Source organism: Ovis aries, chromosome 16 (assembly GCF_016772045.2).
Source record: "Ovis aries strain OAR_USU_Benz2616 breed Rambouillet chromosome 16, ARS-UI_Ramb_v3.0, whole genome shotgun sequence".
Lineage (NCBI taxonomy): Eukaryota > Metazoa > Chordata > Mammalia > Artiodactyla > Bovidae > Ovis > Ovis aries.
The window spans coordinates 10,313,114-10,337,618 of record NC_056069.1 but is presented as its reverse complement, the minus strand read 5'-3'; the positions used below and the strand labels follow the sequence as shown (position 1 = coordinate 10,337,618).

The following is a 24,505-nucleotide window of genomic DNA, read 5'->3' as shown; positions in this document are numbered from 1 at the left end:
TAAGTATTTGTGGCTTTTAGCACGGGCAGCAGAGGAGCTCCGGAAAACCGCTGCACTGCAAGTTGGCTCAGCTGAGACTGCCGCTGTGGTCACCCAGGCCTCAGATCCTGTGTGGGCAGCTACCAGGCCTCCGAATTTCCAAGAGCGAACGGCCACCACCCTCCCCGCCTCTTCGTGAATAGCGGGAAGGGTGCAGGAGGTGCTTCCCGCACCCGAAATCAGTACCAGGTTGCCGGGCCAGTGAGCGCCCGGCTCCAGCAAGCGCCACTCCCAGCAGTCGGAACGTTTGCGCGTCACTACCGCGCGCGGCGGAAGGACTTCGGCGGAGCACTTAGAGCGGATTGAGCAGAACTTCCGGCAGAACAGAGCTCGGCAGGACAGGTAAGTCAGTGGTAGAGGATTTCCCGGAGCCGCGGCGGAGAACCGCCGCCTAGGAAGCAAGGCAGCGTGAAGGGCCTTCGCAGCTGGGAGCGGAGGCTGAATGACCGCGAACCGCCTCATAGGGAAGAAGGTTGTGTGGGAGCGTGTGGAGGAGGAGGAGAATTTCCGTCTATGAAGCTGCATAGAAGCATCTATCTAGGGCGGCACTTTGGAGTGACTCTCTTTCCCTAGGGCAGGACGCAAGTTTGGTACTTGTGGCCCTGGGTTTAGCTTGTGACCAGCCACCATCTGTGTGGCTTCAATAGAGTTACCAACCTCTGAGCCTTGAGTTCCACACCTGAAAAGCAGGACTGTTATCACCCTTGCCTCAAAGCGCTTGGCAGGGTTAGGTGTGAGGGAAAGCTTCATAAATTGCGATGTTTGGTGCAAATCTCATTGTTTACATGTAACATGCTGAGCTCATGTGAAGGAATCACACCACCAGGCTTCTCCTGAGGGGAGTGTTTTTTCTGGAGTGGATTCCCAGCGATATTTGTAAGAAGGTGGACTATTCAATCATAGGCAGTTGAAGATGCTGCTTAAGTGGTTACCAAGTACATCTTTCTCCAGACGGCATAAATGCCTTCTCTATTAACTGCCTGCATTGTAAACATCCAGCTTCCCTTTGAACATCTGCAGTTATGAGGATCTTATTACCTCTGTCCTATCCCTGTAATTTCCCATTGCAGTCAGTTCGAATTAAGAGATTCTTGTATGCAGTGAGCCAGAGGTGTTCCTGACTGCAGCTTCTGCTCATTGGTTCTCACGTTGTTTCTGAACTTTCAGGGAATTAAAGGTCATAAACTAAAAATAGTTTAAATATTGGTGTGATGAACGGCAGTAACCACATCTTTAAGAATTTTAAGCTTTTGATTTTTTATATTCTCGGTAAATACAAACACACCTCCATGGAAGACCAAAATGTTCAGTTTCGTCTCTGCATGCTGTGTTACTACACTCATCATTAAGCATATAAGGCACCAACATAAGTGTGTTGAGAAAGCACAGATGTCAAAATTAAGTCATTTCTTGTTATTTCAGGATACTACAGTGGAACACCTGATCTCCTGAAACAATTGAATCCTCAGAAGTTTAGTAAACAATATCTGATTGTAGCAAGTGCCAAGAAAGCGGTAATGCCATAAAGGCAGCTTTCAATTTATCAATAGATTTAAATTCCAGAAGTTCATTTATAAAAGTCTACATTTATTTGGATTTTTAAGTATATTTTTCTATAGAACAATGAATGAGTAGTGTGAAAATGAAAATGTTAGTTGCTCAGTCACGTCCAGCTCTTTGTGACCTCATGGACTGTAATCCACCAGGCAAGAATACTGTAGTGGGTAATCATTTGCTTCTCTGTGGGATCTTCCCAACCAAGAGATTGAGCGTGGGTCTCCTACATTGCAAGCAGATTTTTTACCATCTGAGGCACCAGAGAAGGCCAGTGGAGAATGGGTTATTGTCCTTATCACAAAAATTAATCTTTTCCCCTGCCAGTGATGGGATTTGTTTTGTCCTTAATGTCTTGGCACTTAGGATTCCTTTAATCCTTCATTTATGAAAGAAGGAAGTTGAAAGTGAGAATCTAAGATGGAGAGGGAGAGTCCATTGGGGAGGGTGGAGGTGTGAATATGATGGGGTGTTTATTACTTGGTTATGGTTAATAGAGCGGCTTCCTAGGTGGCTCAGTGATAAAGAACCTGCCTGCCAATGCAAGAGGTGTGGGTTCGATCCCTTGGTGGGGAAGATCCTCTGGAGAAGGAAATAGCAATCCACTCCAGTATTCTTGCCTGGGAAATCCCATGGACAGAGAAGCCTGGCGGGCTATAGTCCATGGGAATGCAGAGTCCAATGTGACTTAGAGTTTAAACAGCAACAAATGGTTAATAGATGCCTCCCAACACCAATTTTGTCCCTGATTATTAAAAAAATACACATTCATATTGAAAATATGAAAATATAGAAAAGAATAAACAAAAACCTAATCATCCTTAATCCTAACATCCACTCAAAACCATTTGTCCTATTTATTGGATTACTAAATATTTCCATTTTCTTTTAATAGTTGGGATTATAGTATAGGTTTGCCACTGTATTGTTTTAAAAAATTATCCTGGCTGTCCAGTGGTTTCTGCCTTTCAATGCAGGGGGTGCTGGTTTGATTCCTCATGGCATAACTAAGGTCCCATGTGCCATGGGGAATGACCAAAAAATTTAAAATAAATTTTTAAAAATTATGAGCCATAAACACTTATCATTTATGAATAAAGTAAGTTTTATTAAAGAAGCTTGATTATGAAAAAATTCACAGAGACACAAAGATGGAGAGGCAGTAAATGCATCACCATGTATCTATCACTCAGTGATAAGCAGCAACAGTTGTAGCTCGTGTTGTTTCGTCTATACCTGTAGCCACTTCTCATAATTCTGTGGTTCTGTCCTGTGACACATCTTTAATGCATCTTTATTTTTTATTAATTGTAAAGAGAAGCTTATTTATATTGGTGCCAAATTTGAGCATAAATATTCACATTCTTTCTTGAGGATATGAAAAAGTTCCATGAGGATTTGCGTTCAACTACAATTATTGAATAAATTGCAAAGAATAATATGACTTTGCAGGCCGAGTTTTCTTTTTTTTACTTTGTATGTGTATTTCCCTCTCTTTACTTTTCAAATTTAATTATATACATCTGGTGATTATCATCTTTAATAAATTCACAGTCTAATGACTTTTTTACAATGTGTAAGGAACAAAATGGATGAAGAGCCTGAAAGAACTAAGCGATGGGAAGGAGGCTATGAAAGAACATGGTAAGTAGGGCATTATTACTCTCTCTTCCCTTGTAGATGTTGTTTTAGTTTTTTTTTCCCCAACAACACTTTTGAAGTATATTTTACACATGTTAAAATTCATGTTTCTTATGTATAATTCAGTGATTTTTAGAAATCTTCAGGGCTGTGCAAACATCAACATAAACCAGTTTTAGAACATTTTTACCATTCCGATAATATCCCGCATGTCCATATACAATTAATTCCATTTCCACCTCTAGTCCTAGGCAACCATTAATCTAGGTACTTTCTCTCTTTTTAGATTTGCCTTTTCTGGACATTTCCTGTAAATGTAATCATATAATATATGGTCAGTTTTGTCCGACTTCTTCTACTGAACATGCTGTTTAAGTTCATCCGTATTGTAGCATGTATAAGTAATTATTTCCTTTCTATTGCTGAATGGTATTCTGTTATATGTTTATGTCATATTTTCATTCATCCTTTCTCCATTTGATGGACATTTAGATTATTTATAATTTTTGCCAGTTAGGAATAACATAGCTGTGAATATTCAGGTACAGATCTTTGTGTGGACATGTTTTCATTTCTCTTGGGTTAATAAAATTTTAGCTTATCTTTTCAAACAATTAAATATTTCCTATAGGGAGATTCTTAAAGAAGATGAATCAGGATCACTTAAAGCTACAATTGAAGACATTCTCTTCAAAGCGAAGAGAAAAAGGTATGTAACCTTTGTGTGTGTTACAGAGGTAAAATTCCTTTAAGGGTTTTTGTCCACCTCTGCCCCACTCCTCAGTACTTCATTTGAGCCATGTTTCGGAGAACCTGACTTACAGCCTTTTAAATACCGGGGGTAGACCCAGCAACCTAGAGCCTCATCAGGGAACTTCATCTTCAGTGTTTATCTCAAATGCACATAATTATATGCATCCCATAAGTTAATAATTTACTTCCCTAGAAAAGTGCAGTTTAGTTGAAAAGTTGTAATGATCTTTCGGGTAGTATGCGATATTTCCTTAAAACCTTTGCGTAATTTTAACAGGGTATTTGAGCACCATGGACAAGTTCGACTTGGAATGGTATGATGTTATTCTTTTTCCCTTTACTGGTACAGAACTAGTTTGAGTTACACAAACATTCTGGCTCAAATAGAATAAACTTTTTAAAGGAATATATTAAAAATATACATGTAGAATATGTAAATGCTAAGTGCCATTTTTACTTGTTGGTCAAAAATGTATTTGAAAATTGTTCTTATTTATGTGTTTTGTTTATTTGGGGGATTTTATTTTTGGTAGATGCGCCATCTATATGTGGTAGTAGATGGATCGAGAACAATGGAAGACCAAGATTTAAAGCCAAACAGACTGACATGTACATTAAAGGTATACTAAAATAATTCTGATTTGTATTACATGTGAGGAAGGCTGCTGAATTCCAAAACAAATGTTTTTAAAGAATGCAGGCCTATTTTTTTTGAGGTGATGCAAACTATAGCTAAGTAGAAGTGCTACTCTGGATTACTTACCAAAATCATATACCAAAATCAGTAATTATTCATGCTCTTAACTTCCACTCCATGTTAGGATCTTGCTTCATCAGTTATTCCTTTTCTTCACTGAGTCTTCATTCTCCTTTGACTTACTTGAAGTAATCTCCTCAGCTTATAAATGCATTCAGATTATTCCTAACTTGTTCAAACTCATCTTCAGTTTTGCTCGTTTTCCTGTTTATCTTTTTTGGATCTTTTTCTTGTTTAGATTGTTTCTGTCTTACGTGTCCGAATGGTTCCATCTTTTAAGGCTGAGCTTACACCTGTGTCATCACTTACCATTTCAAATTCAATTTTATTTGCTATTTTAATTTTTATATTTATTTAATATTTTTAAATGTATTATTTTATTTATTAGTATCTTTACTACTTAACATTTTATTAAAATTTGTCAGCTTAAAAATCATAAGAAATAATTCTTGATAAATAGATTTCACAAAACCTGTTCTCTTTGTTGCTGTTTTGCTGTTACCCAGTTTTTTCTTTTTGTTTTCTTTAAACAGTTGCTGGAATACTTTGTAGAGGAATATTTTGATCAAAATCCTATTAGTCAGGTATGTGGAAAAGTGATATAATTCAGAATTAGCATCCTGATATTATTGCCAAATATAATGTATTTTTTAAAACATTGGACATATATTCTATCACTGAAGTGATTCAGATTATGTACAAGTTACTGTGACACTTGTCAATGAAAAGCAAGATAACTCTAGAAGTTAGTTTTTCACGTCACTTATTCCATTTTTAACTAGTCATTTATTTTAGTTACGTACATTCTTATCAAGAAGAAGTAATTTAATAATCATTTTTGTTTTTATTTTGAGATTGGAATAATTGTAACAAAGAGTAAAAGAGCTGAAAAACTGACTGAACTCTCAGGTATGCATAAAATTACCTTTTTTGCACTCAAGGACTTTGCTTTATTTATCTAACCTTGTAACCCTGTTCATGAGGTTGCCTAATAAGCAAAATGAAACCTTCCTGCAGGCTGTCTAGGTAAAACTCTTTAAAAAAACTTCTGTTAAACTCTCTGTCTCTAAAATGGCCTTTTTTTTTCTTTTATTTTAGTTCCCTGACCAGGGATCAAACTTGTGCCCCCTGCAGTGGAAATGCAGTCTTAATTACTGGACCATCAGGGAGGTCCCTAAAATGAACTGTATTAAATTGAGTTCTGCACAGTGATGAATAGTATTATAATGGATGTAAATATTTATTTAGTCATGAAAGTATTAGGATAAAATTATTGTAACCATTCACAAGAGTCACTTAATTTTTTAAAAATTATTTCTTTATTTATTTTTGGCTCTGCAGGGTCTCCATTGCTGTGCACAGGCTTTCTCTAGTTGTGGCGAGCAGGGGCTACTTTCTAGTTGCAGTGTTGGGCTTCTCATTGCAGTGGCTTCTCTTGTTGTGGAACAAGGGCCCTAGGGCACGAGGGCTTCAGTAGTTGTGGCACACAGGGCTTAGTTGCCTGGAGGTATGTGGGATCTTTCCAGGCCAGGGATGGAACCCTTGTCCCCTGTATGGCAAGCCAGACTCAACCACTGGAGCACCAGGGAAGTCCCTAAGTAAGATGTCTATCAAGTCTACATGACCCTCCTAGTTTGTAGTCTCAGCACAAGCTCCAAAGAGGGTTCTTATTGACCCTGATTAAGATCTGCCCATACATGAGCAGTGAAATGGCTAAGGGAATGAAGTATTTTGTTGGTAGGCCTGGATTACATGTCTCTGCTTGGAGTACGATAGAAGTGGGATAAGTTCCACCTGCACCATGTCGTCTAAACTGGATTATTATATAGTGAGGGAAGGATGGTTCCCCTAAGAAAAGGATGTAGGGCCAACCCTCCCGCATGTTCCCTCCCCCTAGTTAATAATAGTATTCTGTGGGTGCCTGGCAGGTAACATGTACAGAGAGGAAAAATCCTCTGGAGATTCTTATAGGCCTCTTGAGAATACCCTTTTCCCCTGAACAGAATTACTGCTATAAACCACACTGAGAGTAATGTAAATATACTTTATTCCTACACTCATAACATAATAGGACATTAAAAATTTTTTTGTATGGTGTGGTAGAAAGAAAAGTGGATAGAGAGCCATATGATCAAGGTTTGACTACTGGTCCTGCCATTGGGTAGGCATATGTCTTTCAGCAAATCATTTAAGTTGTTAGATTTCTTTCTCAGTTATGAAATGAAGGATTTGGACTTAGGTACTTTTCATTTCTAAAGTTTATGATTCTAAAAATAAATACTTGCAATATGTAGCTGACCCTTGAACAAGTTGAGCATTAGGAGTGCTGACCCTCTGTGTAGTTGAAAATCTGCTTATAACTTTATAGTTGGTCCTCTGTTTCCTTGATTCCACATCTGAGAATTCAACCATCTGCACATCATGTAGTACTGTAGTATGTACTAAGTGAAAAAAATCTGCATATAAGTAGATTATATAGTTCAAACACTTACGGTTCAAGGGTCCACAGTATATTAACTGTGGCAAATAGTTAATATTTTAAAACTTACTCGAGTAAATAAGAACACCAAGAAGTTCCAAATGAATGAATGGGCAAAAAATACATAATTCATACCAGAATAAAAAGGAATTAAACAACTGTTAAAAAAGAAAATTTAAACAAACTAGTATTCAAAATACTAGTTTTGAATCCAACTCTATGCCCCGACCAATAATGCTGAAGAAGCTGAAGTTCAACGGTTTTATGAAGACCTATAAGACCTTCTAGAACTAACACCCAGAAAAGATGTATTTTCATTATGGGGGACTGGAATGCAGAAGTAGGAAGTCAAGAAACACCGGGAGTAGCAGGCAAATTTGGCCTTGGAGTATAGAATGAAGCAGGGCAAAGGCTAATAGAATTTTGCCAAGAGAACACACTGGTCATAGCAAACACCCTCGTCCAACAACACAAGAGAAGCCTCTACACATGGACATCACCAGATGGTCAACACCGAAATCAGATTGATTCTGTTCTTTGCAGCCAAAGATGGAGAAGCTCTGTACAGTCAGCAAAAAACAAGACCAGGAGCTGACTGTGGCTCAGACCATGAACTCCTTATTGCCAAATTCAGACTTAAATAAAAAGAAGCAGGTAAAACCACTAGACCATTCAGGTAGAACCTAAATCAAATTCCTTATAATTATACAGTGGAAGTGACAAATAGATTTAAGGTACTAGATCTGATAGACAGAGTGCCTGATAATCTATGGATGGAGGTTCGTGACATTGTACAGGAGACAGGGATCAAGACGATCCCCAAGAAGAAGAAATGCCAAAAAGCAAAATGGCTGTCTGAGGAGGCTTTACAAATAGCTGTGTATAGAAGAGAAGTGAAAGGCAAAGGAGAAAAGGAAAGATATACCCATTTGAATGCAGAGTTCCAAAGAATAGCAGGAGAGATAAGAAAGCCTTTCCTCAGCAATCAATGCAAAGAAATAGAGGAAAACAATAGAATGGGAAAGATTATTTTCAAGAAATCTTCAAGAAAATTGGGAGAAGGCAATGGCAACCTACTCCAGTACTTTTGCCTGGAAAATCCCATGGACGGAGGAGCCTGGTAGGCTACAGTCCATGGGGTCGCTAGGAGTCGGACGACTGAGCGACTTCACTTTCACTTTTCACTTTCATGTATTGGAGAAGGAAATGGCAACCTGCTCCAGTGTTCTTGCCTGGAGAATCCCAGGGATGGGGGACCCTGGTGGGCTGCCGTCTATGGGGTCACACAGAGTTGGACATAATACCATTTCTGTCCTTTACTGAGCCCATCTTTGCATGAAATTTTCCCTTGGTATCTCTAATTTTCTTGCTGCTGCTGCTGCTAAGTCACTTCAGTTCAGTTCACTTCAGTCGCTCAGTCATGTCCAAATCTTTGCGACCCCTTGAATTGCAGCACGCCAGACCTCCCTGTCCATCACCAACTTCCGGAGTTCACTCAATTGGAATTCCATCACCCCCACTAGCTTTGTTCGTAGTGATGGTTCCTACAGCCCACTTGACTTCGCATTCCAGGATGCCTGGCTCTAAGTGAGTGATCACACCATCGTGATTATCTGGGTCCTGAAGATCTTTTTTGTACAGATCTTCTGTGTATTCTTAGCACCTCTTCTTAATATCTTCTGCTTCTGTTAGGTCCATACCATTTCTGTCCTTTACTGAGCCCATCTTTGCATGAAATTTTCCTTGGTATCTCCGATTTTCTTGCTGCTGCTGCTGCTGCTAAGTCACTTCAGTTCAGTTCACTGCAGTCGCTCAGTCGTGTCTGACTCTTTGCGACCCCATGAATCGCAGCACGCCAGGCTTCCCTGTCCATCACCAACTCCCGGAGTTCACTCAGATTCATGTCCATCGAGTCAGTGATGCCATCCAGCCATCTCATCCTCTGTCGTCCCCTTCTCCTCCTGCCCCCAATCCCTCCCAGCATCAGAGTCTTTTCCAATGAGTCAACTCTTCGCATGAGGTGGCCAAAGTATTGGAGTTTCAGCTTCAGCATCAGTCCTTCCAAAGAGCACTCTAGGAAAGTAATGCTGAAAATTCTCCATGCCAGGCTTCAACAATACGTGAACCGTGAACTTCAGGATGTTCAAGCTGGTTTTAGAAAAGGCAGAGGAACCAGAGATCAAATATCTAACATTCACTGGATCATCGAAAAAGCAAGAGAGTTCTAGAAAAACATCTATTTCTGCTTTATTGACTATCCCAAAGCCTTTGACTGTGTAAATCACAATAAACTGTGGAAAATTCTGAAAAAGATAGGAATACCTGACCACCTGACCTACCTTTTGAGAAATCTGTATGCAGATCAAGAAGCAGCAGTTAGAACTGGACATGGAACAACAGACTGGTTCCAAATAGGAAAAGGAGTACGTCAAGGCTGTATATTGTCACCCTGCTTATTTAACTTCTATGCAGAGTATATCATGAGAAATGCTGGGCTGGATGAAGCATAAGCTGGAATCAAGATTGCCAGGAAAAATATCAATAACCTCAGATATGCAGATGATACCACCCTATGGCAGAAAATGAAGAAGAACTAAAGAGCCTCTGGATGAAAGTGAAAGAGGAGAATGAAAAAGTTGGCTTAAAGCTCAGCATTGAGAAAACTAAGATCATGGCATCTGGTCCCATCACTTCATGGCAAATAGATGGGGAAACAGTGGAAACAATGACAGACTTTATTTTGGGCGGCCCCAAAATCACTGCAGATGATGACTACAGCCATGAAATTAAAAGATGCTTGTTCCTTAGAAGAAAAGTTATGACCAACCTAGACAGCATATTCAAAAGCAGAGACATTACTTTGCCAATGAAGGTCCTTCTAGTCAAGGGTATGATTTTTCCAGTAGTCATGTATGGATGGAGATTTGGACTATAAAGAAAGCTGAGCAGCAAAGAATTGATGCCTTTGAACTGTGGTTTTGGAAAAGACTTTTGAGAGTCCTTTGGACTTCCAGGAGATCCAGCCAGTCCATCCTAAAGGAAATCAGTCCTGAATATCCATTGGAAGGACTGATGCTGAAGCTGAAACTCCAATGCTTTGGCCACCTGATCCAAAGAGCTGACTCACTGGAAAAGACCCTGATGCTGGGAAAGATTGAAGGCGGAGGCGAAGGGGACGACAGAGGATGAGATGGCTGGATGGCATCACCGACTCAATGAACATGAATTTGAGTAAACTCTGGGAGTTGGTGACGGACAGGGAGGCCTGGTGCGCTTCTGTCCATGGGGTCGCAGAGTTGGACATGACTGAACAACTGAACTGAGTATTCAAAAAAACGGCACACTCAACAACATTTTCTATGTTTTAAATGAGCACAATGAAGTTTCAAAAGCAATATATGGCGTGTTGAACCATGGAGAAACTGATACTTTTAGTGCTGATAGTCTGGTTAATTTGTTCAAGATTTTCTGGAAAAGAACCATAAAAATGTTCCATAAGAGAATTACCTGGCGATCCTGTTGTTCGGATCCCGCACTCTGGCTGCCAAGGGCCTAGGTTCAGTTCCTGGTCAGTCTCTGACCAGGTTTTTGTCCCTGACCAGGAACTGATGGCTCAAGCCTTGAGGCACAGCCAGAGGAAAAAAAAAATGTTCCTTGGAGTAAGCTTAGTAAATGTTATGAAAGAAGGAAAAATGTCCCTCTACAAATATTCTATTTGCAACAGTATGTGTAATAGTGACCAGTTGAAACTAATTTAAATGTTCAGTGGTATGAAGACAATTTGCTGTGTGATAAACTCAATGTTTTTGTTATCGTTAAGTAATATGAAAGCAGTGATGAAATAGGAGGAAAGGTCTGAAGAATACCATATTTTATTGAATCTCAGATTTTATTGTTAGTAAGATACCTTTATTTTATGAGCCCTCAAGAAGGAAACACTCTGGCAATTAACCTTTGACACAGTGTCAAATGACATGTGAATTGTTCATACAAGTTTCTTGGTGGTTTGACAGGTCTCAATTTTTGGCGTTTTCTCTTCCCTTCATTTATATTACTTAGCATGAATTAGACAGTCTTCAGAGGTTATTTCAATAACAACACAACACAGTTTTGTCTCTTTGTGGAGATCCTCCTTTCTTAGGTCTTAGAAAGTGGTGGTTTTCTCCCCCTGAAGAAGAACATGGAAGCGTAGGCATTCTTCCATCAATGAGTTTTTGCTTCCACTAATAACAAATTTGCGCCTTAGTGTTCTGTTCCATGCCTTTCTACATAAAAATATAACCTTTTGTATAAACTTAAAAAAAAACCACTTTAAATAGAAGTTAATATGAACAGCACAAACAGTGCACGTGTTGCAGCTGGAGCAGCAACATAGCAACAGTGTTCACATGAGCAGGCAGTGGCAGCTGCGTGACTGACTGCCAGTGCTTGGAAGACACATCATGATTTCAGAGACGTTAAATGTAAACGTATGTTAGTATTAAAAATGATGGAATAGGAAATATGAGGAGTAAAAAGTTTTGCATTCTAGATTAATATTAAAATATGTTGCTAATAGACAAAAAGATTATTTGTATTTGGGTTTTTCAACATGAGTGAGACTTTATAACATTTCTCTTAAAAGTGCATCTTGCTAAAACTAAATCAAAGGGATTCTGTTTAACATCATAAATATGTAAATTTGGGAGAAAGGTAGATTTCCATAGTGTATATATACATTTGTATTAAAAGAGATTTTCCACTTATATTTTAGGAAACCCACGGAAACATATAACATCTTTGAAGAAAGCTGTAGATATGACTTGCCATGGAGAACCATCTCTTTATAACTCCTTAAGCATGGCTATGCAGACTCTAAAGTTGGTATTTTACACTTATTGTTTATAATTTATTTCAACATTTTTTGAATGAGTTAAGTTGAAATTATAATGTTAATATGCATCTCCATAAACCTAACTATAATGAAATTATGATTAAGAGAAATGTGTAACATTATAGTATATAGTATGATGTTGGCTAATAATTTTGATTTTATATTTTAGTTGCTGAGGTATATCCTTAAAGATTTTGGAAAAATAAAATTAAAGCTGTAGCAATATTACTAGTGCAAAAGAAATACCATAAAATTTTTTTATTGAAAATTTATTATATATGGAAATTAATGTGGTATAATAACTGAGTTTGTTGTATACTGGTTTTTACTAACTTACTTTGTAATACATCTGTAAATTAATAATAGTACTTTTCTAGCAGTTTAAACTATGTAGAATATAGCTAAAACCCCCAAAATTCAGTATAGTTAAAGCTTATATATTTTATCCTTAGATACTCTATCCTGACTCAGATTTTTATACCTTTAACTAATACATTTTTTTCAGTTTTGAAGTAGTTGAGGAGGTAACACACACAGTGAAGGTAGATACAATAGCAATATCCACAGTGAAAACTGAGCCTAACAATGAAAATTAAAGCAGGAAAGCTGTAAATAATTGATAACATTGCATCAAAAAGCACAGATATCTCTATTTAGTGTAGAGGAGAGCAGTTCATCATACCTTAAAATCCTGTAAGCCATCATTTAATTAAATGGTGGTAGTGCTCAGTCATGTCCAACTCTTTGCAACTCCGTAGACTGTAGCCCACCAGGCTCCTCTATCCATGGAATAGTCCAGGCAAGAATATGGAGAGGGTTATTTCCTGCTCCAGGGATCTTCCCAACCCAGAGATTGAACCTGTGTCTCTTAAATCTCCTGCATGGTAGATAAATTCTTTACCAATGTGCCACCTAAATGGTACACAGTCATTAGTGTTTATGAGTATTATGACAGTCACCATGAGGTTAAATTGTAGTGCTTAAAAAAAAGTATGTTACTATTTTCAGGCCACACATATGTGCTTTAACATTGATTCATATGGCATTGTCATACTTTCCAACGTACACCTTAAACTTTGTATGAAACAAACCTATTAGAATGTAACCTGCATGATGTCAGGAACCTCATTGACCTTGTTTATCACTTTATCCTTAGAACTTGAATGAGTGTTCATAAATATTTATTGAATGAATAAATGAATCTGAATTATTTTTGTGTGTAGCTAATTTTAGAAAAACTGGTGTTAAGGTTTTTAGAGTATACTCTCCACTCATTCCTTTGTAATGCTGAAACAGATGGGGTTGTTCTGTAGTCAAAGTGTGTAAACCATGTGTACTTATTTTTTGTATGTGTACTAACTAGTCTTAAGTTTTTTTTAACTAATGTAATTTATTATACCTAATTGGAGTGGTTTTTTTCCTTCTTTTTTTAGACACATGCCCGGACATACAAGTAGAGAAGTCCTAATCATCTTTAGCAGCCTCACAACCTGTGATCCCTCTAACATCTATGATTTAATTAAGGTAGAACCAATAATTTCTTCATAATTAAAACCAGTTACAGCTCTAAAGAGAATTCTTCAGAGTTCTGTAAATTTATTACTAGAATTCTCCAAGTTTATTACTAGTTTTCAGAACATTCTATTTATCAAGCATATTAATTATTCTTTTTTTTTCTTCCCTCAAAACTCTCCATTTACCTGGATTTTACGAAGACCCTAAAGGCGGCTAAAATCAGAGTGTCTATTATTGGATTGTCTGCAGAGGTTCGAGTATGCACTGCGCTTGCTCGTGAAACTGGTGGTATATATCTAGAATCAATATTTACTCATAATCACTATGTAAAAAGTAACAATCTATTAGTTAGAATACTTTTATTGGTTATTTTAAGCTGCTAAATTTAAATTAGTTTGTGTACCAAAGTCCAAAATGTGGGTAGTCATATTAAATGTATCACCAGTTCTATAACGTATCATCTCAAAATGCAAGAAAGTTTTAGTAGCTATGTCAAATTTTTTGAAAAGTGATCATTTAACATAAACATTTATTTTGAAAATGAATGTTTTTAGATGGTAATTTACAGAATTATAGAGAAATTACAGATCATTCTTATGTCTGGAAAGCTCATGTTTCTTTTCTTTTTCTCTTGTCTTCCTAGGCACGTACCATGTTATTTTAGATGAAAGCCATTACAAAGAATTGTTAACACATCATGTTAGTCCTCCTCCTGCTAGCTCAAATTCTGAATGCTCACTTATTCGAATGGGTAAGTGTTTATTTTGTGTTATTTAATTATATTAATTAAAAATATATATGAAAAATAAACTACATAGGTTTGGGCATTCCAGAATTTTAAACGTAGAAGTATGTTCTTGTATAGAGTGAAAGTAGACTGTAATGGACTCCTCTGTTGTTCAGAAAGTATTTCAAAATTACATTTTCTTTTAAAAATGTAGTATGTGTTATGTATTCAGTGTTGTTAAGTTAGAAAATATGTTTATGAAACTTTAGAATCTGAGACCATATGTATGGACCTGTGGTCCTCCACTTACCCGTTTTCCTCCACTATTAATTTCTCTTCTAACCAGAAATTGCTGTCAGTTTGACCATGCTCTAATAAATGTACAAAAGACAGGAAAGAGAACTTTTGCACAACTTTGTGAGCTTTCTGGTAGGAACATTTTTAGGTTTCTATTATTAGAATTTTTCTATTTCCTTGGGGGAGAAAAAGTAATATGTATTTTCTTCCATAAAGGATTCCCTCAGCATACCATTGCTTCTCTGTCTGACCAAGATGCAAAACCCTCTTTCAGCATGGCGTAAGTAAAAACCTTAAAACTGTTTATGATAATGTTTTTACATTGTTAATTCCTTCCTGTGAGTTATTAATTTAAAAGACAGGCTTGAAATGTAATGACTTTTGTAGACAATTACTTTCTATGTAGCTGTAAAAAGGAGAGAGAACTATATATACTCTTGCAATATTACTAGCTAAAACAGCAAGGTAGAGAAAAGTCTGTAGTATGCTATCGATCATCTAGCAAACTGTGTAAAATTCTTAAAGATATGGGAATACCAGATCACCTGACCTGCCTCCTGAGAAATCTGTATTCAGGTCAAGAAGCAACAGTTAGAACTGGACATGAAACAACAGATTGGTTCAAAATTGAAAACGAAGTATGTCAAGGCTGTATATTGTCATCCTGCTTATTTAATTTATATGCAGAGTACATCACGCGAAATGCTAGACTGGATGAATCGCAAGCTGGAATCAAGATTTCTGGGAGAAGTATCAGCCACCTTGAATCATTAGCTGAGTGTTGATGTGTACATTCCTATCAGGACACTCCTGGAAGCCAGAGAAAGAAGCACTGGAGTAGAGCAGCAGAACAATCCCTAGAGCTCACGTGGGCAGGGAATGGCTCATTCCTACCAGTCAGTGTGGAAAGGCCTCTTAATGTCACAGGCATTGAATGGAGTCCACAGTAATGAAACCAAATTTACCCTAGACTAGCAGCTGTTCTGGACAGCCAGCAAACTTAAAAGCAAGTTTCGTCATCAAACTATTTGCTTAAGTATATTTTGGAAGAAAAGCACAACATATTTAAATCAATACCAAAAAAAAATATCCATCACCAAAAGCAGAGCAAAATTCACAGTATCTGGCTGCCAATCAAAAATGACCAGTCACGCCTCATAGACTTAGAGAATGAACTCATGGTTGCCAGGGGAAAGGATGGGGAGAAGAGATAGAAAGTTTGGGATCGATGTGTACACACTGCTATATTTAAAATGGATAACCTACAAGGACCTACTATATATAGCACAGGGGAGTCTGCTCAGTGTTATGTGGCAGCCTGGATGGGAGGGGAGTTTAGGGGAAAATGGATATATGTATAGGTATGGCTGAGTCTCTTGGCTGTCCAGTTGAATCTATCACAACATTGTTAATCAACTATGATATAAAATAAAAAGTTAAAAAAAAATTTACCAGTCATACAAAGAAGTAGGAAGGTATGACCCATAACAAGAAGAAAAATCATAGAATGGAAACATATCCAGAAATAACACAGTTGATAGAACTAGTAGGTAAGGTGTTAAAATTATTATAAATGTATTTTGTGTGCTCAGAAAAATTAAGGAGTACATGAATTTGATAAGAGATAGGGAGGATAGAATAAAGACCCCAATCACATTTCTAGAGATGAACAATACAGTGTCTTAGGTAAAAAATACACTGGATTAGAATTAATGGCAGTGAAGTGAAGGGAAGTGAAAGTTGCTCAGTCGTGTCCAACTCTTTGCGACCCCATGGGCTATACAGTCCATGAAATTCTCCAGGCTGGAATACTGGAGTGGATAGCCTTTCCCTTCTCCAGGGGATCTTCCCAACCCAGGGATTGAACTCAAGGCTCCCGCATTTTCAGGCAGATTCTTTACCAGCTGAGCCACAAAGATTAATGGCAGATTAGTCGCTAAAGAAGAAGAGTGAATTGAAAGACATTAATAGAAGCTATTCAAAACAAAGCACAGGGAAAAAAAGACAAACGTGAACAGAGCATAAGTGAGCTATGAAACAACTTACAAGTTTTAAAGTTACAGTGGTGTCCCTTCTTTTGCTGCAACTGCTCACATCTTTGTGTATCACTTTTTAAAAGGTAATATTCCTTTCCCCTGCCCCCCAACAGGCATCTGGATAGCAACACTGAGCCAGGACTTACATTAGGAGGCTATTTCTGCCCACAGTGTCGGGCAAAGTACTGTGAGCTTCCTGTTGAATGTAAAATCTGTGGTAAGAAACCAGCTGTTAATTATCTAGTAAATTAATCTTGGGTAACTATATTGCTGTTGAATATAAATATTAAGCTCTGCTTATCTTTCTGGATTTGATCTGTTAAAGGAGATATAGGCTACTTTTTTCATTGTGTGCCTAGTACTTGGCATTCTGGATGGTTCCTAATTCTCTTTCCAGAAAAACTATGTTCTTTAAAGGCAGTGCCATAGATCTAGTTGATGTTTTCGCAGCTCTTCATGAAATAAATACATATGAGAATGAAGAATTAAAATAATAGATTTGTAGAATTTTATTTCATTTACAAGTAAGCAAATGGGCCGAGAGAGATCACATACTTAGTGACAGAGCTAAGGAGATTCCATCTTGGAGTCTCCTTTTATGGCCACTGATAAACTAAGAAATGAATAATTGCAATCCTAGAAAAAAACAAACTTGAAAATATTTAGCCTAAGTTATATCATTTGACATTTCAGCCATCATCTTTGTGAGGTTTCGGTTATTAAATATGTCTTTCTGCTTTGTATGTTAGGTCTTACTTTGGTGTCTGCTCCCCACTTAGCACGGTCTTACCATCATTTATTTCCTTTGGATGCTTTTCAAGAAATTCCCCTAGAAGAACATAATGGAGAAAGGTATATGAGTTTTGATTAAATTATACCTGTTTCAAGTGGTAAAGTTATGTTCAAATATGTTGTTATTAACACTACATAAAAAAGTGTCATTCACTTGGGCAAGATTATTGCTACTATAGAAAATGAGATGCAGAATGCCTTGTTTATGACTAAAATGATTCATTGAACAGATCTAGATCTCCAGAAATCTATTTCCCTGACCCCAACTATATGTTGCAGGAGTGGTGGTGTTTTGGTAAATCAGCTCTCCAAAAAGAAACAAAAAGCCCTGACTTGTAGCATTTGTTGATTTCTATCATATAAAACTGGAAGATTTATCCAGGAAGCCTAATATCAAAATAATGTAAGAAATAAAGAAAAGATATAAGATGGGAAAGAAATATTCAAGGATATTTTCTACTATTGAAGGAGAGAGTTTTCTGGATTGAAAGGAACTGTCAAGTACTTGACATGTTGAAGGCAAACAGACTTGCGCTAACATGTATCACTGTGAAATTTCAGAGTATGCTGCAGCAAAACATTAGCCCTAAATATTTCTATAGAAGGAGAATGGGGTCACATGACCTGGAATTAAAATTGTTTGCCTTCTGGGACTTCACTGATGGTCTTCCAGTTAAGATTCCACGCTTCCACTGAGTGGGGTGCAGGATTGATCTCTGGTCAGGGAACTAAGATCCCACATGCTGTGTGGTTCAGCCTAAAAAAAAAAAAATTTGTTTGACATCTCGTGAGCAACACTGGATGCTGACACGGAGCAATTTCCTTCAAAATTTGGAGTGAAAATTACTGCCAACCAAACTGTATACCCAGCCAAGCTATTGTTTAAATGTGGGTAGAGTAGGGACTTCCTTGGCAGTCCAGTGGTTAACACTACAGGCTTCCAGTGCAGGGAGCATGGGTGCGATCTCTGGTCAGGGAACTAAGTTCCTACATGCTGCATGGTGCGGCCAAAATACATATATAAACAGGTAGAATAAAGGTATTTTCAGATTCGTAAGGTCTCAAAAAGAGACTTTCTTGGGAAGCTGTGGAAGAGATGACTCAAAGGAACTGAGAATGAGAATGAATGAAAGAGAACAGGAATATTATCTAATTCAAAAGTGGCTAAAGCAAACTTGTAAGGTGAAGTCCCAGAATGACACTTATTTGTCAGATACAGAGAACAGTCAGTCCAGTTTGGAAAACGTCAGAATGCTCCAGGAGAGATGTCACCAGAAGATGGAAACTCTAGAATTCTTGATGTAGCTGAGCATAACAGCAGGGTATTTAGGTTTCTCAGGGAACGGTTGGGGCTGAGTTAGTGGTAATTAGACAACTAAGCTTATGAATAACATAGTTATTAACTCCAGGAAAAAATGTACTTTACAGAGAGGAAAAGTTGTATGGCATGGCTCAGCTGAATACGTCTATACAGTGATGATAAACTAAATATTTAAATATTGTTTCATCTGGAATGATTTAGCTACATAGAAAGAGTTGAGAATGGGATTTGTTATGTGTGTACTGTATTGTAATGGTTCAAGATGGTTGAAAGAGAAATGAAATCTCATCTTCCATAGTGGAAAGTTCATAGTCAATGCCTATGAAAAGACCAAGAGTTGTGAGCATAGGTAACTGTCAAACAGTTAAAATTTTTGAAAGGATTTACTCTATAAATGAAGTGGGGGGTGGGTAGGGAGGAAACTGCTCTTTTTTGTATTAAGTTTGGAGTACTTTAAATTCTTTAAACCATTCCTTGAAAATTAAGCCCTTAGGCATCCATTTTTGCCATAAATTAACACCTCTCTGTTCATCTGGACTTATTTCAGCTGTCTGCTGTCTTTGGGAAAGTTGAAAAATAGTCATGAAAATTGTTTTCTCTAGAATCACAGTTGAGAAAGCATACTCATATTTAACCTTGATGTAAATAAAATTAGTTTAAGGAAAATTTTAAGCTATCGGATAACCTTGGGTTATAGTGTGGAATTTTCTTAAATTACTGGTATTCTTAATTATTTCTCCTAAAAATCATGCCTAAAGATAATTACAGTTGACCCTTGAGTAACATGGATTTGAAATGCAAGGGTCCACTTACATGCAGTTTTTTTCCGTAAATACATACTACAGTATTACGTGTTCCATAGCTGGTTGAATCCTCTAATGTGAAACTGCAGATATGGAGGGTCAGAGGGCCAGAGAGCCAACTGTAAAGTTACACTCAGATTTTTAACCTTGGGGGTTGACAGCCCTAAACTGCCTGTTGTTCAAGGGCCAACTGTACTTACTAATTAGAGAATTCTTGTTACTGAGATTTTCCTGAGCTATTTTAATGAGTAAATTCTTAACAAAATGATTCTTAAACTTTCTTTTTCAGGTTTTGTTATGCCTGTCAGGGGGAATTGAAAGACCAACATGTAAGTTCATGTGCTTTGTGAATACTAAGTATTGTACAATAAATATTGAGGAAATGGTATTATAAGTTTTCAGTAGATTGTTGAAGACCAAGCTCAAATCAGGTTATTCCTCAGAAGTATAGCAGTAGGTAGAGATTAAATGGGAGCTATTACAAACAGTTGCTTTACTTTGTCTTCAGTCTGCAAGCTAAACTGCATTTAGTCTGGGAGTACTAAAAGTTTTTTCCTCTCTTTTTTTTAACTTTAGGCTCTCATTTTTTACTTTATTTTACTTTAGGCTCTCATAACTCATAACTCTCATTACCATTTATGGTGGCCTTAGATCTTAAGGATATTCTCCCCATTGAGGAACTGAGAAAATATTTTTTAAAATGTTAACAGGGGCCAATTTGAACACATCAACTTACATAAAGTTGCAAATAAGATAGGTCACTGTTTAGTTTTCATTTAGTTACATGTCCATATTTAAAACTATACTTTATAAACTATATAAAACACTAGTAGAAAGGATTGCTTGTTTTATTTTACTCTCAGCATTTCATAAAACAATTTTATTTGGAATTCTCTGGTGATCTGGTGGTTGGTAATCAGTGCTCTCATTGCCGTGGCCCATCTTCAGTCCCTGGTCAGGCAACTGAGATTCCCATAAGCTGTGAGGCATGGCCAAAAGAAAACCAGTTAAAAAAAACAATTTTTGAAGCTTTACATGCCTCTTTGACATCATTAGCTACATCCTCACTAAAATCACTGTTTGACTCATTTGATAGTTTTTAAGAATACAGCATCATTACTGCTGTGCTGTTTGAGATTTGATGGTTTTTTAATCTGTGTATGATGTTGCCCTGGAAATTTCACCCCAAGGCACTAGTATTTATATATATAATATTGATAGAATATTATTATTCTTTTTTCTTATTATTTTATTTTAGTATTATATAAATATGACAATAAATAAAAATATAATAATTTATATATTATATATATATGTCTTTTGCCTTATTCTTTAGTGGTTTAATTAAAAGAGGAATATAATTTTTATAATTCCCTAGGTATAACAAATTTTTGTTAAAACTTCTGTGCTTCTCTTTCTAATTGAATCACTCCAGTAACCTGTCGAAGAATTCAAAACTAGCAGTGATTTCAAGCTCATGTGTCTTCCCCAAATAATTATTTAAAATGAAGTAATCGAGAGTATCCTATAATTCAAGGGACTTTAAGGACTCAGAAACAAAATTATTCCCTCATTTCTAAGGAATAATTTTTTGGAAAGAATTAATTTCCATAGATTTATATAGTACATTGGAAGTAATAAAGCAGGTAAGTGAGTGGGGGAAAAGTGATAGGTGTATGAAAGAGCAAAGCAACTTGCAAGTCTTCTAGCTATGCTGTACTTAACTTTTGGAAACTTCTTTTTAAATTCAGCTTTTCTTCTTTTTATTGCAGGTCTATGTTTGCAGTGTGTGCCAGAATGTGTTCTGTGTGGACTGTGATGTTTTTGTTCATGACTCTCTTCATTGTTGTCCTGGCTGTATTCATAAGATTCCAGTTCCTTCGGGTATTTGATTCCAGCATGTAATACACATTGAATGTGTCAAAAAGAAATTTGAAACTGTAAATAAAATGATTCTTTAGTAGAAACTCCAGTTAAAATATCAAGAACAGTTTGAAAGGAAAATCTGGTTTCAGAAACCTGTTGCTTTAAAGCATCCTCTATAATAATTGGTTAAGTTTTCACTTAATGGAGTCTATCTAATACCACCATTTTGGTGGTTTGTTATCTGATTTACCTTATAGTTCAGGTTAATGAATTATCCTTGTTAGCCTCACTAAGGTTCATACCCAAGGACTGTTTAACTTAATCCTCCTCAACTTTCCTACTCTAGGTCATCAGAAGAATATAGGTGAGAATGTATGATGAGGTCTGTGTTTCAGGTTCATTGAAGGTGTACTGCTGTAGGCAGAAAGGCAGAACTCTTTTTAGGGTGTACCCTTCTGAGAGTGAATCAAATTTCCATAGCAAAGTAAGTGTATTTTACATTTACAAACTTTGGTCATTCTAGATTGAGTTTCATTATGATATTCATGATTTTATAAATAATAAGTCTTAGTGAAGAACATCATCAGTAAATACAGGGTAATCCCATCCTGAAGAGTCTATTCAGTAAGTCTTGGGGGGAGCCCAGGAATATGCCTTTTTTTTTTTTTTTTTCAGTTATAGATACATACATATATATATTATTTTTCAGATTCTTTTCCCTTATAGGCTATTAGAAGAAATATGCATTTTTAATAGCGCATGTGTGCACACACTTACTAATAGACATAATTAGACATAAGTACAGATCTTTCTCCCAAGAATCATACTCTCTGCCTAGACCCAAATGGTTCTTTACTAGCAAACAGATTTCGCTATAGGTAACCAGGTAACTGCCAACTTCCTTCCTTCTGCTCTGTCCACAAGAGGTATCAGTGGCTTGAAAGAGATGCCTTTAACATAATCAGAGTATCCTGTCTCCCTCTACTTGAATTAAAACAAAGGGTATGAGTAGGCACCTCTTGAAAAGTTACTTGGAAATACATTAGACACACACCCACACTACTCTATAATATCTATAAAGATATTGAGTGCCTTTTGAGCCAGTTTTATCTCTTATCTCTGTATCTCTTTGGGGTTTTATTAGTATGATTGACATGGTTAAGGTGAAGATTTTAGTTAGGCTTAAGGAGGAATTTCCAGTCTCAAAATCATAGAGAAAATCCTAGCTTGTGTAAGATTATAGAAATAAAAATGACAGTCTGATAACAGTTAGTTCTGGCCTTAATTTCCCTCATGGAACACCACAATATACTATAAAAATGAAGGAAACTATTCAACAATAGAGACCTTTGTGAGCAGTATGTCTTTCTGAGTTCTATTGTTCTATTAGAAAACTCCTTGATACTTTAATTATTAAAATTAGACTTTTTAAAATGCTTTAGAATGCATACATTTTGTTTTTTTGTCCGTTTGTCTTTACTTTATTTTCCTTTACAATACTGTATTGGTTTTGCCACACATTGACATGAATCCACCACGGGTGTACATGCGTTCCCAAACTGCTTCATATTCTTTTTTATTATGCCTGACAATCTTTTATCTTTTAACTGAAGCATTCAATCCATTTATATTTAATATGCCTACTGATATATTTTGGTTTAAATCTACCATCCTACTTCATGCTATATTCTATTCTGTCTTCATTTTTCTCTTCTTTTTTTGCCTTTTTTCTTTTTTGGATTGCTTGTTTTCCACCATTCTGTGTTTTCCTAAACTAGTTTGGAAATTGTATACTTTATTTTTATCTTTTTAGTGGTTATCCTAGAAATTATAGTACACATAAATCCTTAACTTGGGTCCTCTTGAAAGTAGAACCTCCAGCAAAGGTGAAAGTGTTGTTACTTTATTTGAGAGGTGTAGCTCAGGGATGTAAAGATAAGGAAAAAAAGGAAAAGTGAGACAAGGAAAAACAATATGTTATCATGGTGGCCAGACTTGATGACGAGCTGTGAAAAATCATAGGAGTCTCCCAGCAAGTGTGTTCACTTAAGAGTTTAGGACGTCTCCAGAAGATTTATAAGAGGAGCTGCCCCTCTGTGCGGTCCATCAAAGGGAGGAAGGAAGAGTAATGCAGTTTCCTGACTTCTCCCATTTCCCACTGGGCAAGGTCTGCCACACAGTGCAGCGTCATCTGGTCCTTCGTGCTTAGTCGTTCAGTCATATCCGACTCTTTGCAACCACAAGGCCTGCAGCCCCTCAGGCTTCTCTGTCCATGGGGATTCTCCAGGCAAGAATACTAGAGTGGGTTGCCATTTCCTACTCCAGGGGATTTTCCCAACCCAGGGCTCGAACCCAAGTTTGCCACATTGCAGGCAGATTCTTTGTCATTCAGTAATTGCTAAGGAAGTCAGTTTGGAGAAGGAAATGGCAACCCACTCCAGCCAGTATTCTTGCCTAGAGAATCCCATGGACCGAAGAGCCTGGCAGGCTACAGTCCATGGGGTCACAAAGAGTTGGACACGACTTAGTTACTACACCACCACCACCAAGGAAGTCAGTCAGCCCCACCCATCAACAGAAAATTAAAGAGTTACTGAGCATGATTGAAGGAGGAGAAGGGGACGACAGGATGAGATGGTTGGATGGCACCACCAACTCGATGGACATGAGTTTGAGCAACCTCCAGGAGTTGGTGATGGACAAGACAGTCTGATGTGCTACAGTCCCTGCGGTCGCAAAGAGTTGGACATGACTGAGCGACTGAACTAAACTGAACTGAACGTAGCCCTGCCCATCAGAGCAAGACTCAGATTCCCCCACAGCCAGTCCCTCTCATCAGGAAGCTTCCACAAGCCTCTTATCCTTATCCTTCAGAGGGCAGACAGAATGAAAACCACAATTAGAAAACTAAGCAAACTTGATCACATGGACCACGGCCTTGTCTAACTCAATGAAACGATGAGCCATGCTTTGTAGGGCCACTCAAGATAGACAGGTCATAGTGGACAGTTCTGACAAAACATGGTCCACTAGAGAAGGGAATGACAAGCCA

The 24,505-nt window shown here is 37.3% G+C and overlaps 1 protein-coding gene across 9 annotated transcripts; it reads left to right on the top strand.

The window, feature by feature from the left end:
- The first annotated feature begins 344 nt into the window (after positions 1-344).
- Positions 345-22,888, top strand: LOC101118051 (general transcription factor IIH subunit 2). Of its 9 annotated transcripts, none has more exons than XM_012096792.4 (17): positions 345-381; positions 1,462-1,553; positions 3,175-3,237; positions 3,866-3,943; positions 4,265-4,301; positions 4,521-4,607; positions 5,278-5,328; positions 5,599-5,653; positions 11,977-12,082; positions 13,530-13,620; positions 13,812-13,899; positions 14,255-14,362; positions 14,852-14,915; positions 16,785-16,888; positions 17,421-17,523; positions 19,877-19,916; positions 21,360-22,888. In XM_012096792.4, exons 3-17 carry the CDS (start codon positions 3,182-3,184, stop codon positions 21,477-21,479), a joined length of 1,188 nt encoding a protein of 395 aa, XP_011952182.2. In that variant the 5' UTR covers positions 345-381; positions 1,462-1,553; positions 3,175-3,181; the 3' UTR covers positions 21,480-22,888. The 9 variants fall into 9 exon arrangements, with proteins under 9 accessions (XP_011952182.2, XP_060256225.1, XP_060256226.1 ...); XM_060400242.1 differs by having other exon boundaries at positions 1,462-1,745; XM_060400243.1 differs by having other exon boundaries at positions 345-511.
- Positions 22,889-24,505: the final 1,617 nt, after the last annotated feature.